This window comes from Vidua macroura, chromosome 2 (assembly GCF_024509145.1).
Source record: "Vidua macroura isolate BioBank_ID:100142 chromosome 2, ASM2450914v1, whole genome shotgun sequence".
Taxonomy (NCBI): domain Eukaryota; kingdom Metazoa; phylum Chordata; class Aves; order Passeriformes; family Viduidae; genus Vidua; species Vidua macroura.
Genome location: NC_071572.1, coordinates 20,267,688 through 20,285,687, shown reverse-complemented (window position 1 = coordinate 20,285,687; position 18,000 = coordinate 20,267,688). Strand labels below are relative to the sequence as shown.

General features: G+C 40.8%; 1 protein-coding gene across 3 annotated transcripts in view; it reads left to right on the top strand.

Moving 5' to 3' along the window:
* Positions 1 to 3,176: 3,176 nt before the first annotated feature.
* SHROOM2 (shroom family member 2) overlaps positions 3,177 to 18,000 on the top strand; it is a 117,873-nt gene continuing 103,049 nt past the window's right edge. For all 3 annotated transcript variants that reach the window (XM_053972151.1, XM_053972152.1, XM_053972150.1), the window contains exon 1: positions 3,177 to 3,395. In XM_053972151.1, coding sequence (XP_053828126.1) covers positions 3,177 to 3,395 — 219 coding nt within the window. The remainder of the gene's footprint in view (positions 3,396 to 18,000) is intronic.

The window sequence follows — 18,000 nt, the reverse complement described above, 5'->3', positions numbered from 1 at the left end:
CCTGTGTGCTCAGAAAACAACTGGCAAAAGAAAAAGCTGAGGATTTGGTCACCGAGGCTTTTGTTAGACAAATACAGTTATCATTGGTTCTCTTATCACTCGAATGAAAAGTAATATTTTAGAATCCATTCAATAAATCCTTTGTTCTTTATTACTATTTGAAACCTTATGAAAGCTGGCAGAAGCTGCAGAAATTAAAGTAATGAAATTATCACAATATTTTAAGAAGAACAAAAGTACAAGCCTCCAGCTGAGTTCTGAATAAGCTTCAGATTTCAGAGAGGGAGGATACAAAAGAAATTGAGAGAAATTTGACCAATATGACAAAAAATATTTCCTTTATTGCTTTGGCTGGTCAAACATATGTATGAAGAACTTTACTTTGTGGTCTCTTTGAAAACATTAAAGAATAAAAGGCAAAAATGTGTCATTCAAGATAAGGAAGTCTGATTTCTGAACTGTCAGCCACAAATTGAGGATCTACTTGACAACTGTGTCAGACTATCAGGTTCTAAGCAAGCATTAGCTAGAAACTTCTTTACTGAGGTCTCTCTTAACCAGGAGTGTGAAAGCTTCCAGATATTCCTCCTTTAGGCAACTGTTTCCCAAGAGCTACATGTCCACATTTTTCACTGATGTAATTACAGCAGCAGAATTTGAGTTTTCAATGGCTGCCAGCTCCTTGCTCTAGATTTTCTGGTTTTAAAATCTGTGCTCAGATTTCTTCATCATGCTGCAGTACTGAATTTTAAAGACCAATTCCAAAAGCCAGAACAGTAATCTAAATCTTGAATTTCTGTGGGCAACAAAAAGTTCAAGATGAAGAATTAATGTTTGGCAGTTGAAAAAGGGGGGCTACAAACAGAGAAGACATTTTTTTGAAGCAGTATGTGAGCTATTTTAGTTTATTTTCATTTCAATGTGCATACTTGGGGATACACTAAAGTTTAAGTAACTATTCTGTATCTTCCTTTCATTATCACACTTACAGAAAACAAATTGCATACTGCAACTCCTTAAAACTTCCAGCTGTATGTTACTGAGTACACATTACTGTGAAGATAACCTGATATGCGTTACACAAACATAACTAAAGACTTTGTTTCAGATTCTAAGAACTGGAGACAGGACATGAAGAAAATTACTTGTATTTCTACTTGTCTATATGACAGAAAATAATTGCAGAAGAAATCTGACTGAGACTCTGTGAGTTATTAGAGACCTTCAATAACTTGATGCAATACCTAGGTTTAGTAAAAGGTTTGTATTTTGCAGGATTCTCATAAAAGAATGAGAATCTTGCATGATTTTGAGTACCCCTTCCACTGTTCCTTCTTAATCACAAGGGAACAACAATCATCCTATTCATATATTTTTTCTTTTTTCTAGATGTCCTCCAATTTGCTGCTGGGATTGATGACTCAGGTGTTCTCAATCCTGAACCCAAAGTTTTCTTTAGGTATTGAAGAAGCATCCTGTAGGCAAATCCTGGAAGTGCTGTAGGAAAAAAAAAAACAACCCAAAAAAACCCCACCAAGGTTTAGTTCAAGGCAGGAAAGTTTTATGAGAAATAAACCAAATGAAGCAGGAGTTAGAGGAACAAACTACATAATCAGAATGTTCCAATGGTCACTTTCAGAAACCGAAATACGTGACCTGTTACATCGACATACAAACTCTTAAAATCTTAAAATCCCACTGCATGTAACCAGGCAGCTCCATGAGACAGCTCGTCACATGAAAAAGTACCTTGAGGTTCACTAGTCTTTCAGAAATGAAAATAGATAGAGATTTCCCTCTGTCTTAAATCAAGCAGTGCTTTGCCTACTTGGTAGTGAAATGCCAAGGAGGATTGTGTGCTAGCACACTGATACTCCAGGCCAAGTCTGGTCCTGATTTAAGGCCTGAAACGTCTTATAAAGTGATTCAATTAAACTGCGAGAATTGCAAAAAATAAGTATTTCACTCCCAGCTTCACCACTAACTCAGTGAATGCATGAGGCAAAGCCAAACTCTGCATTTATTTCCCCATCCAAAATTTGCATTCAGATTAGCACTTCTAGTCCTGCCTCGCACTCTGCCATCAAACTTTTTTTTTTTTTAATCTGGGACTCCAAATCTCTTCTCTATTGGATTTCTTTGCTGAAGGCTTCACCTGTGTTTCCTGCCGGTGCCCGGCCCGGTCCGGCGCGGTCCGTCCGTTGTGGCAGCGAGGGCCGGGCCGGGCCGGGCGGTGCTGCGGGGCGGCCGCTAGAGGGGCTGGGCGGGAGAGCGCGGCCCGGAGCCCGCGGGCCCCCCCGCCCCACAGGTGGTGGAGGCAGCGCGGGCCGGGAGGGGCCGGGGGAAAGCTCCTCCTTCCCTCGGCTCCCGCTGCGGCTGCCCCCTGACCTGCCCCCCGCATGGCCCGGTTTCCCCTCCCCGAGCACCGCGGCGAGACGGGAAGAGCCGGAAAGAGCCGGCCCCCTCTGCGCTTCCAACCCCGGCCCCCCGCCGCCTGGCACGGCGAAGGCGAGGCGTCCCTGCCCGGGGGACGGCCAGCGCCGCCAGCTGCCCTTTCACCCCACCCTCCACCTGCTCGCCGCTTTTGTTTGGGAACGGGGCTGGAGGGGAGGTGCGGCCGCTCCTGCGCGTAGTGGGGCGGGGGTGGCACGGGTACGGCCTCGGTCCCAGCCCCGGGGTGACTCGGAGCTCACGGACGTTCTCGACGCTGCCTTTGTCTGGCGGCCGGCCCGGGTCTGCTCCCCTCTCTCCCCTCCTCCTCTGCCGGGGGATCGCGCTGCGGGGCTGCCCCTCTCTGGGAGGGGCGAGCGGCTGCCGGCTGGTGAAACGCGGGTTTCGCCCTCTTTCCGAAGCGAAGGGGACGCGGGGGCGCCTCTCCCCGCCGCGCTCCTCCCAGCACCCCGCGTTGCTCGGCGGCATTTGCCCCGCCGCCAAGTTGCCACAAGTTGGTGCCGCCCCCCCGCCGCCGGGCTCCGGCCTCGGCGTGAGACAATACCGCGGGCGGCGGGGGAGGAGGAAGGGGAGGGGGCGGGCGGAGCAGCCCTCTCTCGCCGCTAATGGGGCCGGGCCGGCCGGCGCTGCGGGGTGGGTAGGTGGCTCCGCGGGCGGCCGCCGGCTGGCGCGCAACGGGGAGCGGCCGGCAGAGGCGAGCCAGCCCCGGCGGCGACCGGCGCTCCATGGAGGACGTGGGGCTGCGGGGCGGGCGGGAGCGGCTGGCCGTCGGCGACCCTCGGCTCGGCGCCGGGCTGGTGGAACCGGGGCCCGTGATGGTGATGGTGGAGCAGCGGGCAGCTGAGGGCTACAAGCTGGTGGAGGTGCAGCTGACCGGCGGGGCTCCCTGGGGCTTCACGGTGAAGGGCGGACGGGAGCACGGGGAGCCTCTCATCATCACCAAGGTGAGCGGCGCCGGGGCGGGGGGAGGTGGGTCCGGCCGGCTCCATTTTGCCATGCCCGCGGCGGTGACAGCCCGGCCCGCAGCACGGGGCGCAGGTGCCGCCGGGCCGGGGGTGCTCCAGGGCCCCACGGCCGCCGCCAGCGCCTGGGGAGAGGTACCGGAGGGTGCGGGGCTTATCCCGGCAGCTCTGAGGGCAACAGGTTGCTGGGCGCAGGCAGCGTGGTGGCTCCGAGCTGCCGCTTCTGGCCGCTCGTACGCCCCAGTAAAAAGCCGGCGCCGTCGTTGTGGGCGCTGGTAACTGGCTGGGGGACCCGAAACCCTCTGCTGGGCTCTTCCCTCCCTCTTTCCCCTCCGGGCTCCTAGCGCAGGAGGGTATGGAGACTGAAACTCGCTGCTGCGAGGCTGAATTTTATCCGCTGCCGTTGCACTTGCAATTTCTAAGTAATTAGGATAGCCTTTTGTTTGTCCCTTCTTCTTTAAACAAAAAGGTCTTGTGGATAGTGAGCAAATCCATGCACCGAAGACGGGAGAGAGGAACTTGCTAGGCGCTATATGGTTGCCTTCTTTTTTCTCTTTTGTGGTTTTTTTTTTTTTTTTCTTGTATACTTACGGCTTTAATCTCAGTGTACTGGACACAAGTTAAGGAAATGCTTCACGTTTTGTCGAAAATTTTTTTCATCTGGTTATGTTTTGACTTAAGAGCCCCCATTCTCAGTAATTGTTGGTTTTTGCAGTTAAGACAGCTTTCATGTTGCACAGTGAAAGCACATGAAAATAGATCCATATGTTGTAGTGAAAAAAAAATCACATTAGCAAAGCACATTTTGCCAAGATCTGTCAGAAAGTTATAGCTATGCTTTTGTCTACAAGTCCTCCGGACTCTGCCTGTTCCCATTTTGAAAGTGCCAGGGAGTGTCAGAGGTCAACAAGTCCTGTTTTATCCAGGGCTTGTTTTTTAGCAGAAATTATACTAATCTTATTTTTCATCTGGTTTTGTTGTGAGTTTTCTAGTTGGTTCCCTTCTCCCACACTTGAAACAACTGTGTTACGAACTTTCCCAGTGAGAACTTTTCAAACCATCTGTTTCTAGATCACTTCCCTAGTTCTGTTTTTCAAGGAACAACAGTCAGTGTCAGATGTATAGGCTGAAAAATGACTGCAAGAGTGTTGGCCGCTTACCAGTGTCCTGAATTAGAGAACAGCAAATCTGGGAGCATTTGAGAAAGGGAGAAAAGAGCGATTTTGCTATGTATGCACTAGCTGTTAAGTACCAATTCAAATAATTCCACCTTTCTGGTAATGGCTAATAAGTGCTACATCTAAAAACTGATCAGTGATGCTTATTCATAATGTTACCTAGGTATTAAGTAACCGGCGTAAGTATTTGTGGCATGAGGATGTGGCTGTGGTATGTGGAGAGAAGTGTCTGTGCCTGGGAACCTTTTAAACTGGGTCTATTGCAAGGGAATAATTAAGTGGAACCACACATCTGTGCTGCTGTGTGGAAGAGCAATCTGGGTCCATCTGTACAGACCTATGAATAAGAGGTGAACCTGGATCCTTGGGTTTAAATTTTGGAGTATATTTTTATTTGCCATTGTTGGGTACAGTAGTCTAGAACTACTTTTGAAACCAGGGACTGAAACTTGTGTGCCCAGGACTATGATTTTTTAGCCGCAAAATTTTCCATCTTGATTTGGCCTACTTATGATGGTGTTTTGGTTTTTTACTGTACTGCTTCTAGTGGTGGGAAGAATAATTTAAGAGATTGATTAAAACAGTCCCTCCTTGCAGGAGATACAATGTTTGTCTCCTCTCAGCTGGAGAGCTCTCTGAACTTGTTGCCCTATTCCTGAGTGGAGATCAGTGGCCTGCCATGGATGAGGAAATGCCATTTCACCAGTGCTTCTCTCTGTGGCATGTGTCCTTCCTCCTCAGAAGAGTGATGGCTGGTCAGTTGGAGACCCAAGAAAGCCCAGTGGACTAAATCCTTCAGGATACCTGTGGAAAAACTCCTCGTTTTGTGGATTCAAACTGTGCTTAAGCGTTAGCTGGCTATGAAGCTCTGTCTCACTCTAGTCCAGAGCATCTCTGGGGAAGTGAGGGTGGATGACGACAGCTGCCAACTCTTCGAGGAATGTGACAAGGTGTGAATGGAGTCTCAGATAGCAGCTGCTTAAGGGGGATTTCTAAAATTCTGCCTGTCTCCGCAAGAACAGCCTTTGAAGGAAGTTGCACCTTTATGTAAACGCTGGGAAGTCTGTGTTTGCAAATATTTGCTGCTTTCTTTAGCATATATGGCACAACTGCTGGAGAAGTAGCACCAAAAAATACTGTAATTGAAAAATTCATGAGCAAGTATATGGAGTTCACTTTTCAGCACTTTCTGTGTAATACACTTCTCTGTTTCTCTGGTTGTGTGGCTATTTCACTTGCTGATAGGAAGGGAAATTTTTTATTACAGGTATCATAGGGAGAGTCTAGGGCAAATACTGGCAGCAAATACTACTGGAGATTTTTTAGCTGGAAATCAAGTCAATTAAAACAAGAGTGTCTTTTGATCCACCAAATTGCCAATAATCAGAGAAAGCAAAGCATGCTAAAGAGGAGAAAATGTGTCCAGCCTGACCAAGGGTGTAAGCGTGTGCTCATCTGCTGGAGTTTTGTCCCTGCTCATTGCAGTGGGGTTGCATTGGATGACCTTTAAAGGTCCCTTCCAACCTCAACCATTCCATGATTGATGCTGTGAGGGAAGTGCTTTGCCCCAGGAGAGGTCAGTGCACAGTCACAGTGCCGGTGCCCAGCAGTGGGCCCAGCACTTTAGGGGTGGGCAGGTTTCCCCATTTCACAGCAGCTTTTCTTCCTGTACCTGAAACAAGACTTGGAGAAATAGTCCAGAAATAGAACCAGGTAAGCAGAGGATCAAGTTCACCTGCCAGGCACAAGCCTTTTTTTAATCTTTTTTCCCTTGCCCTTTTTGCTATTGCTGCAATAGGTACAGAGAAAAGTGGTGCGTGATACAGCTTGCTCGATCTTTAAACATAGCTGGTCGTCTAAAGCTTGCCCCACCCAAGTGCAAATGGTGTTGCTAATATTTAAGAAAAAAGTTTTTTAGCATTGTCACTGTGTTGCATACCACTGTTTTTTAATGTCCCTTTAAAAAAATGCTTTACATTTTTTCTGATCTCTGCATGTGTGTGTGATAACATTCCAAAAAAAATTGCCCAAAGGCAGCTTGTTCTTGCCTAATTTGGCATCTTGAAAGAAAGGACTTGCTTTTTATGGCAACATGCATATTTCAACAAAAGGTGAAATGAAAACTTTGAGGACAATAATTAGAAGTCTCAAGACCCTCAGTTTGTATTTTTGTTTTTTTTTAAAGAAACAACATCTGAAGAGGGAGCTCTTATTGGAAATAATGGAAATGAAAAGTCAGGGTGCTCAAGAGGGAATCTCTTGAAAATCTCCCATAGCTGCATTATCTTGATTACTTTTACTTTGAAAGTGTTCTTATCTGAGATGCCCAACTTGCAGTGTCAATCATACTATTGATTGTGGGTGGTGGGTAGAAAGTAATTCCACTTCCTGTACTAACAATATCCTTAGGAGCTCTGAAGTTGTTCTGCAGTCAGCTTTATCCATATTACATTAATAAATATGAGACTATTCTAGTTCATGCATTTCAAGAAAGATTGATGTATCATTTAAATAAATTTCTCTTTAGTATCAGCTTTACAGGAGCCTACAGCTATACCTCCTCAAGCTATGATCTCATTGCGGTGTAATCAAGGCTGAGCTTGGCTGGTATTTCAGCAAGATTTCCAAGTGAAACCTGGACTGTTGCAAGAAGTTTTGTTGTTGATTTAGTAGATAGAGTTCTTGTCTCCTGAATCAGTGCTGAATTCATGCCCCAGCTGGCGGTGTCTTTTAAAAAGGAGTATCAGGCAGACTCAGAACTTCTATTTTCTTTATTCCACTGCACTTTCCTAACATGCTCCTGTCTGTGGTTAGATGTGATTTGTAATTTGTTTAATCTAACAATCATTTAAATTGTGTAAAGAAATACTTCTCTATTAATTGGCTGCAAGACTTCTCCATGTGACTTGTATTAATTTGTTGTTTCAGTAGTAAGTGATTACTGTTTTAGTTAGATAATTCTTTATTCTTTGGCCTTAAACACGTACCTAAAAGCAATTACTTGCATCGCCATACTGCAACAATATTTAGGGTGGAAAAGAGCTTTATTGATGCTGTATACAAATGAATTAAAAAGAAAAGACATAAACACAAATACCAGTTTCTTCCCTCAAGTTAGGTGTTTGAGGTGAGCTGCCTTGTTTGTAGACACTAACAATTCTTAAACTTGGCTGTGAAGTTTGATGTCCAGTAAACCAGCCTTTACCAGTAATCCTGTGAAATTCTTGACTGCTTCAACTTAAATGCAGCCATTCGTGTAAATAGATGCTTTATAACTTCTTAGGAGGCATTGTACTGTGGTCAGGAAAGAATTCTAATCTAGGTCTCCATATCCCAACACATTTCATTCGCTTCCCTCAGTTCTGGAAAGATAATACATGGAGGATTATTCATTCTGTTTTGCTTTCTATTAATTTTCTCTTGGTCATCAAACCCAGGTAGAATTACTGACCTGTATGGGTCAGAATTTTAACAAGTATATTAGTGAACAATTTTGAAAGAATGTATCAGATCATGTTCTGTGTTTCCTTTGAAACCTTTATTCAGCTTCTTATCTTGCAAGAGGGGCTTATAGTCTGAATTTGACCTTTTTGTGTTTTTCAGTTTGATAGTTGAGAAATATTAGGAAATGTGTTTAAAATGAATGTTTTAGGCTTGAAATAGTATCATGTAGCTATTTATATTTTTCCCCCTGCCAAATATGTTAAAAATTGGGCTTTTTTCAGTGCTATAGAAACTGTTCTGGGTGGTGTTTTCCTTCTGGTTGTTAGATCCCAGGTTTCTATTATTGGAAAAGAGGAACTAGCTTGCTTTGATGCAGGAAGATCTTATTGCTTTTAATTTGATAAGCTAGCTGATGAAGGGAATGATCTCAATTTTAGTGCTTTAATGGCTAGTGAATGACCTCTTTATCATGACTGTTAATTTCTTGGTAGAATGGAGCCCACCACTCTTCTATGTGGTGTGGAAGTCTGAAGCTTGGGAGGTTGGGTTTGCGGGGTTTGGTGGGGTTTTTTTTGTTTTGGTTTGGGTTTTTTTGGTTTTTTGTGTGTGGGTTTTTTTTTTGTGATTTGTTTTGTTTTGTTTTTGCAAGGGCTTTAATAGTTGAAATGGCACCAGTTTTGGAAGTTGCATTTAAAAGTTATTTTGGGTATTGCCACATGTGATCTAAGGAGTTGAAATGAAAGGATAGTTTAAAGGCTTGTGACTTCAGAAGTCTCAAGTCAGTTGAGTTAGGTGCTTAGCAGTCAAACAGCGTGAGAGTGGTGTGTGCTTGCAGTACTGAAATTGCAGTCTTCCTCTGTGCATTTCACACTACATTTCAGGAGAAAAATCTTCCAGAGGACTCAGAGTGCTCTGTTTAAAATCATAACTAAGAAACTTCATTACAACAAGCGAACTTCTAACTTTTGGATATACTGGTTGCTTCCAAATTGTTTTTTATCTCCTCTGCATTTCCCTCTTTCAGCTACTCAGGCAAAAACTGTCAAATTTATCATGACTTTTTAGTTTGAAAGAAAACACAAGCAGAATAATTCATGTCTGTGGAGTCTGGCAGAGGAATTGTGTGTTTTGTGGGAATAGTTACTGCAATAAGAGTGAGACAGCTGGATTGACTGTTTGAATGTTTGGTCTGTTTAAAGGACAATTTAAACTTCTCTGGTTGTTAGTTCATACATATGTTAATGTGTATTTTTCAGTATGAATTTTGGATGCTATCATAGACATTCGTGTGGAAATAAGAGATCTGCAAGACACTTCTAGTTATTGCTTGTTCTTATCAGAGGTTTGCCAGTAATGCAATATATATATATATATATGTAGACATCCATCATGTTTATGGTTTTGTTTGTTTCTTTTTTAAGAGGAAAACCAGTGTGGGTATGTGTGGTGTTTATGCATGTGCTACATATGCTTTACTCAGTTACTCAACAGACTGTACTTACTTTTATCTGCAGACCTTGATTCATTGTGTGTTCTCCTGCTTAATGAGTGTTTAAAGTATGGGAATGTGGAAAGAATAAGGTGAATGGGAATTGAAACGTGGTTGTGAATAGATTAGAGGAAACAACTGTTTGGTAGTAACAAAGCCAGTATTTTATTACAGGTGAGCTTCTTTCTTCTCAAGAAAAGCTATTTGTATTTAGTCTTCCTATGCATTTATAATCTATACATAGAATACCTAATATGTATATAGATCTAGTTCTGTGGGTCAGTTTGTCATAGAAGTTTGAGACAAGCTTCCTAGATATATAAGGAGGTTTTTTTACTTGCTGTGCAGTTAAGAGATACAGTGCATGAAGATTTTCACAGGTAAAATAAAAATTAATGCAGTTATGCTGGGACTGCATTTAATCTGTGAGGACTTGCTTTCAGCTGACTATTTTGAACCTGTTTGGTATTGATGCCTCTCTATAAAATTTAACATAATTCTGGACTTTTGGGTTTGGGCTTGTTTTTTAGTTTGGGGCTTTTTTGAGGGTGTTTGTGGTGTGGGTTGCTTATCTTTAAGATAAGAAACAATCTTGGAAGCTTTCTAATTCCATGTAGCATAATATTTTCAGTTTCCTAAAGGTTATGCAGGAAGTATGCTGTACTCTCCTTATCCCCTCATACCCTCTCCAAGAATATTATCACTACTCTGGGGGAATTATTGAAAGTTGTAATTTTTGTACTACTTCTAACTTCACAGATATGGTCATATACAAGCAAGAGAGGATGTAAGGGTTTTGGAATGGGTAACTGAGTGTTTTGTGTTTAAATGCATTCATTCAGTGACAGGAATTGTCTACAAAGTTTTGAACTGGAATTGGTTTTCAAAAATCGACTTGATGGAGTTCTGAATGTGTTAGGACCCTCTGTATATGTTTTGCCAAGCAGCAGACTTCCACTGGTGTTCATCCAGGTTTAAGATTAATGTTTATTAGAAGGAGATAGTTTTGGAAAGTGTTTTGTAGTATTTAAATTAGACAGGACTTAAGTGCTCTGAATTGCTTTCAGAAGGTGCCTGCCACTTGCTGTCAACTGTGTGAGAAGCTGAGGAAACCCCTGGTTCCTCAACAAATGCCTAGATCTTCCATGGGTACCTGTAGTAAGGTGAAATGTTACTGAGCAAGATCGTCTCTGTATTTGCAGTGCGTGTGTGCCTATACCTAAAATATTTTTTAAAAATTTATTTCTTTGATTGTTTCTGAGCATAACTTTTCATTTTGATTTATCAAGCTGATCGGGGAGAATTGTTACCTACCAAGGACAACATTTATGAACTTAGGAGAGAACTTCCTTCCTCTCTCCATAAATTCATACAGTATTAGGGTTCAGTCTCTGATTAATTCAGGGCATTTTTGGTAAGCACAGATCTCTTATTGCATATAAGAGAATGGCATCTGCCACATAATTTTTTGGGGTTTTTTTTTAGTGGCCTTCATGTGTATCTGAAGGTCTTTGTGGTGTGCTAGACTCCCCCAGGCAGAAAGAGCCAACTTGCTGGTAAGTGCTGGAAGTGCAGCTTTGAGAAACCAAATAGCTTTTGTCAGGTACACAATTCTTGGGTTGACTCTTAGAGTAGAAACAGATGGAGTTGAGTGTTTGATGATAGAAAAGAGGTGGTTATTTCAAAGTTCCTCCAAACTCTGATGAAATGCCAAAATCTACTGAAAGGTTTGAGCTGTTTAGTCAAAAGCTCAGTAGTATTGGCACTGAGGGGAATGCCTCACATCCTGTCCCTGTGCTTCTCCTACGTCACCCCATATAGAAAGGAAGACTTCCCCACTGCCACCAGCCCTGCTTTCTCCCCATTTAAATCTGTCCATTTCTAAATCAATAGGTTCTTTGAAATGTTTAAATTCTTCTTACTTACTTAGAAATATCTATTGACTGATATATGAGCTAGGAAACACTTTATCATGTTTCTTAGATACAGATTTTTTGAAGAACTGTACTTAGGAATGAGGATTTTTTTTTAAAAGATGTAGAGTGGCCTGTTTTTCAAGGTGGGACAAATCTTAGTGTCTGGAAGCTAAAAATGGGTGACATAGTAGGGAAATCTACTTCAGTGCTTGAGAAGCTGTATCCCTTTGGATAGTTAGTAACAGTGTGCGTTCATCCATTCTTGCAGTCATTTCTGTAGCTGAAATGACCTTTCAGAAGGAAAATGGATCATGATTGAGAGTGTTCTTGTTCTTGTGATTGTAGGTGGCTTTATTGGATCTTTTCTTTGTTCCAGGCTCTTTGCTGTTCTGTCAATCATGTTTAAAATTTCTAGATCATTTCTGTACTCACAGTACAGAAAATACTCTAGACTTCTGCTGTGCATTTGTGTCATCTACAACAACTGGATGTTTAATGTTCTGGTAATAGCAGAGAGGCATCTCTGAGCAGTTTGGCAGAAAGTCTAAGAATGCTTTTGCTGATGTGTGAAGGTGAATTCAATTTGATTTTGTGGAAACTGTAGCATAACCTACTGAAACAGCTTTTTTTATAATGGAAATGCATGAACTTTATTCTAAGTTGTGCTTTGAGTGTTTGGGTTTGGTTTTTTTTTAATGAAAAAAGATCCATGTGAAGCTTACTTGAAAAATACCCAGAGGTTTTTAAAATGGCCAAACTTTTTAATTTTAGAGTAACAAGTTCTTCGTCCTCAGTCCTTCTAGTATATTCTTCTGTAAAGGACTTGCAGTCAAGTCTGGATAACTGAAGGAGGGAGGGGTCTGTCAATGGGGAGCGTGAAAGTACAGAAAATTTTAGAAGTGATGCAGAGATACCTACTGCTGTACTTGAAATTGCAGTTTCAGTACTTTTCCTCTTCAGTAAAAGATGCTGCTTCTCAGAAAACCTTCAGAAAGCTATACAAACAGATTATTTTGGATTTTTTTCTCTCTCTTGAGCTAAAACATACTTTGTTACACAGGTACTTTGAAAACTTCCAATGTAAATTATGAAATAAAGCAGTGTCTCCCAGTTTCCCAAATACATCTAAACTAGTCAGCATTCTTTAGGAAATAAGCTTCTGATTTGGTTCAGTAAATACTGTTTGAGGATAGCAATACTTTATTTGGAAGCTGTGTATTTTTCATTAAAATACTTGAGTATTTTAGGATAGTATCATAGAAACATGATTTAATGACAAAGGAAGTGAAGTGCTTCCTACACAGTGTCAGTTAGTCATCAGTGTGTTAATTTTCTTAAACAAATTACATGCAAAAATAGGTTTGTGGGTGTTTAGCTGGCTGATATCTGATGTAGTGAATTATAGAACTCTTGATGAGTATTTGGATTCTGGATAATGCAATAATTACAGTATTGCAAATTCTTTTATTTTCTCTACAAATACATATTTTGTTGACCCAGAAGAAAGCAGAATATTAGATTTTCAGCAGAAACATTTGCAATTGTCTCCTTTTTTTTTTTTTTATATATGGAATAGCAAAACATCAATTTCACAGCCATTCATTCAAGTAAAAGAAAGATGCAAACATACTGTGTTGACATAAAGTAGTGTATTATTGGGTGTTTTTATGTGGAAGGAATTTTAGGATAACAGGGAAAACTTGAAGCTTCATGTGTCTGTTAAACATATTTATTGTTTTGCATAGTTAACTCAAGACTTAAGAGAACTGTATACTTTAAAAAACAGTTTTTATAAACAGTCTGTAATCTTTTTCTTACATGACTATTTTGGTCAAGTGCCTTTATTTCCAAATAGAAAGGCTCCTGTAAAATTAAAAAACAGTGTCTTGTTCTGTGGCTGGGAGATAGGATATAAATACTGAATTCTCTTAAAAGCAACTCTCATGTCATAAAGCTTCTTCTAAATTTCAAAAAATTGGTATATCACAACTTTTAAGTTCTGAGGTAATTTTTTCCCTTTTTAAACTCTGTATTCTTACTGTGTATAAAACTTTTGTACTTCTTATTCTTTTCCCTTTATCCTATCTTGTAAAAGGTAACATCAAACAATTTGCTCTCCTACTTATAAAATGGAAACTCCAGCGATATAGTAGTAAAATAAGTTTTTTCCTACAATTTTACCTTCTGGGAACTTGATGTTTTTCCTGACTGCTCTGGAAGATTGTTACCACAAGCAGGGAGTAGGGCTATGCCTTTTCTGACACCTTGGAGACCTGAGGAGTTTCTGTAATTACTCAGTCTCTTGTTAGGGAGGGGTGCAAGACAAGTCTTTTGTTGCTCAACTGAATTTCTTCTGCCTGATTCAGAAAATCATCATATTCACAAATATTGTAGCTGTGACCTGTTATGTCAAAGATGTCAGTGATCAGAATATGCAAGTGAAGATGCATGTGGCTCTTTGGTGGTTGTTTGCTCCCTTGAAGCCAGTAAAGGGTCTGAGTTGGCAAAGCTTCAACACAGAGCCCTATCAGAAGCAATGAACTGGAAATTTACTGCATTGAAAATTGGGAGATCTAGTAAATTAATTACCTCTTTTGCCATGGGTTGCTTGTGTACCTCTGTGGAATTGTGTCTGCTTTGGCTCTGGTGACAAATAGAACTTATACTGTTTCACAGAAGTCTTATTTCTCATGAAACAGACGTGATGCAGAAAGGCTGAAATATTACAGTGACAAAGACTTTATAGTCTTTCTACTAAGACCTAGAACACAGATGTTTGAAAACCCTTGGGGTACACAGAGTTGTGTCAAAAGGCTATAGCTATGTGATTCTGTACATTTTTCTTCGCAGCAGACACAAGCACAAAGTATTGTTTCATCTACAGTGTTCATCATAAGTAATGTACCAAAGTGTACAGTTAGGTCTGTGTTTATAACATTAAATCCAGTACCTACTCAAAATGCACAGATGCCTTTGGTGCTTCAGAAAGTAGAGGAGATGAATGGAGTGAGGTGAGTCAGCACCTCAGTGTGAGGCAAAAAACCCCCAGTGTGGACTACTTATATAGTAGGTCAGCCAGCCATTTGAAACAATTGTTGATAATAAAACTTCATAAAGAAATATATTTTTGTAGCCAAAATGTGTCCTTGCTGACCACTTGAATTTCCTTCAATTTCTGATGATTATCATGCACTTACAGCTCTATAATAGAAAGATACTGTCAGTGGTGAAGATTGATGACGATTTCACCAATTGTCTAAGGTGATAGCACAGCATACAAGTTTCAGCAGAACGAGGGGAGCATGTTCATATTTTCTTCTAACTGCAGACAAAATAAAAAAAATGTAGTTTGTCTGCACATTCCTAGCAGTAATTGGAGGCTACTGTCTGTATTGTGTCAATTGGTTCCATCACCCTGCATTCAGCCTAAAGGTGTTGGGCTGGTGTGGGCTCCACCTTAAATCCAGTGCTGCACACATCAAGTCTTTAGCAACCTGGTTTATTTTGCTGAAAGCTGACTGGGGAAATGTTGCATGAGCAGTTTAATTAACTGATTAGAGGGAGTGGAGATGAGCAGCAGGGAGTGGCAACATCATGGTTTACAGTCACATGCTCTGCAGTGACTAACAGGTTTTAGTCCAGCTGACTTCCAGTGAAAATTAAAGTACCAAAATAATATTGAAAATGCTTATCTCCTGTTTCCTAACTTTTGAATTTTTATTCATGAGCAGTCTGAATCTAAAATGTTTTCACCTCTCTTCTGAGGACAGAATGGGCATAACTATTATTAATTTCAGAGTAAAAACTATTTTGCTTATTTTTGGCTCCCAAAAAATACTTGACATTTGACTATCTAGGAAAGCATGTTCACTAAATCAGCACTAAGTTAAGTCATGACGTATTGTAGCTGGGTCTGCATCTCTTACAGGGACTTCTTTGCCTAAAACTTTGGAATTTTCTAGTCCATTTGATTGATGCTGGGTACAGGTTTTTATGGCCAAGTTTTCTTCTGCATTTGGAGAAATTTCTGTGAAGAATTTTTGGGCCTCTTGTTTTGATACTAAATAAAATTGGTTTTATACCTTTCAGTACCATGCTGCTAGTAATTACTGATTTTAAAAAACGTTTTTGAACTTTGCACTGAATTTTTTTTTTAATTTTTCTGATTTGTTTAAATCTGTTAACTCTGGATGCCCCGTCCCTGGGAGTGCTCAAGGCTAGGTTGGGTGGGTCTAGGTTGGGAGCAGTGTGATCTAGTGAAACGTGTCCCTGCCCATGGCCATGGTTTTGGAACTAGATGATCTTTGAGGTCTCTTCCAAATCAAACCATTCTATGATTCTGTTTGTCCATGAATTTTCGCATTAGCATGTTATTCTGCACGGTTGTAAGGAATGTTGGCTAGGTTTGTGTATGTGTAACAATTACAGAACTCTGAAATAATTTTACAGAGCGATTTGTTCTTTACATTTTATATTCTTGTAATAGTTTTGGCTTTTTTTGCTTTTACTTACTGTTTTTTTAAGAGAAGGCAAAAAAAAAAGTGGCGTCCTAGTGGTGTCTATGTAATTTTTCATCTGAACTGCATTTTCCAAACTAATTTTCCTGTGGGACTCAGCATTACAAGGTGACTGGGGTACCTTGTGCAGTGGGTTTAGGTTTCTCCTTTGCCAAAGGAGTGTTTGGATTCAGGAGCCTGGTCTTCAGGTTTCTTCTTCTTTCTGGGCTTGGACTCAGACTTTTCTGAATTTCCTTTAACCCATTTGAGTGTTACCTCTTCTTACCTAAGTCCTTTCCCCTTGTCATTGTCTACTTGAGTGATTCTGAATTCTATTAAATAATCAACATTTTCTTTCTTTATGCTCTTTATGCTATTTCTTTACCTAGCTCCAAAGCTTGTTTTGCCTTTAAAGGCCAAAACCTACAAAATGTTTAGCATGAAGGACCTTCTCTCAGGACTTGCAGTTGAGAGACTTCTAATAGCTGGGCACTTTTAAAGGTGAAGAGACATGAGGCATGACATTGTGGATGCTATCTGATTACTTCTTCCCCTGAAGGAGGGGAAGTGTTTCAGTAGAGTGTTTCATATGTAGTCGCCAGTTTTACTTCTTAACATAAAAATTTCTTTTCATAATTTTATTTCTTCGTTTGTTTCTTGGAACTGAGTGAACCATTTCCGTTGAAATGTAAGAAAAAGCAATGAACCTTACATGTACAATGGAGAGTTTCTACCTAACTAATTGAAGTATGGCAAATTCATCAAACACTGAAAGAAAATATGATCTCATAATGGAAGCATTGAACAACTTTGATTAGTGAAGTGGTTAATACCACCTGAGGGATCTTGGAGTAAGGTGACACAAGACGATTTTTGTAAAACCATGGCTTAGATACTACTTTATTAGAAAGGTGTAATATGTAAATAAGAGCAAAAAAACGATGTCTGTATTTTCTATAAATTTAAATACAAATGAACAGGAACTCATGAGCTTGCAGGAAGAGCAGTGACTTTTATGTTTTTGTAGTTGTATTTGAAGTTAATCAGTCTGGTTTTTTTCATTCAAAGCCAGAGTACACATAACAAACTGTGACCTGAAAAAGTATCCTGTGAATTTTGGTACGTGAGAGAGCACATTGTTTTTTGTCTATTTCTGTGAGTCAGGCAGCTAAAACATCTCATCCAGCTTTAGTTCTGAAGACAAGAGTGTGTAGCAAGGTTAGGGGATGTTTTGTAGTGTTTGATGATAGTTGTCCAGGAGCTGATTAAATTTTAGTAAAGCACTAGAAAAATGTATTTCCTTTCTGAGATATTCTGAGAGTTATTTCCCTTTCTGATTAGGCTGTGAGTTGAGACAGAAGGATCATGACTAGTAGTAGTTAGGTGTTTTAAACAGCGGAGCTGGCTTTAATGTAGGGTGTCAGAAAAGGAATTTTCCGTTCTTGAGTACATGTTATGCAAAGCTTGCAGTTTTGGAAGGAAAGCAGGAACACCTTATGACCTCCAGCATATTCAGGGGTTTGGTTTTGAGTTTTTTTCTTTTAGAAAAAAGTGACAGTTCAAATGCATTTTGTTCTTATTTGATTTATGTTCACAGATCCATTTCCTGAACTGACCAAAAATCTGATAATGAATGCCAGTTTCTTGAAAGGTTTCAAAGTTAGGTACTAAAATTAAATCTAGAAGTTCATAACCTTTGCTTACTGAATGCTGGAGCCTGTTCCCAAAGGAATGGGAAAAAACCCAAACCTGTAAGCTGTTACCTCAGTTATTGCACCTTGATAATGCAGTGCAGGTTGTGCACATGAGATGGGGACTTCTCCCCTCAAGGCAAGAGGAGACCAAGTTTTTAATGTGAAGCTGATAATGCAGTGGCAATAAAAGAAGAGATAGTGCAGGGTCTTGGGTGTTACAGCCAAGGTTGCAGTCACCATAAATTGGCAGACTTTTTAATCCTGGTGGTGACAATTAACACAAGCTTCCAGTTTATTAAAAGTATGTTGAAAATCTAGTATGGTGCTGGAGAACAGCCAAAGTTACTTAAAAACTGACAAAATGTATTTA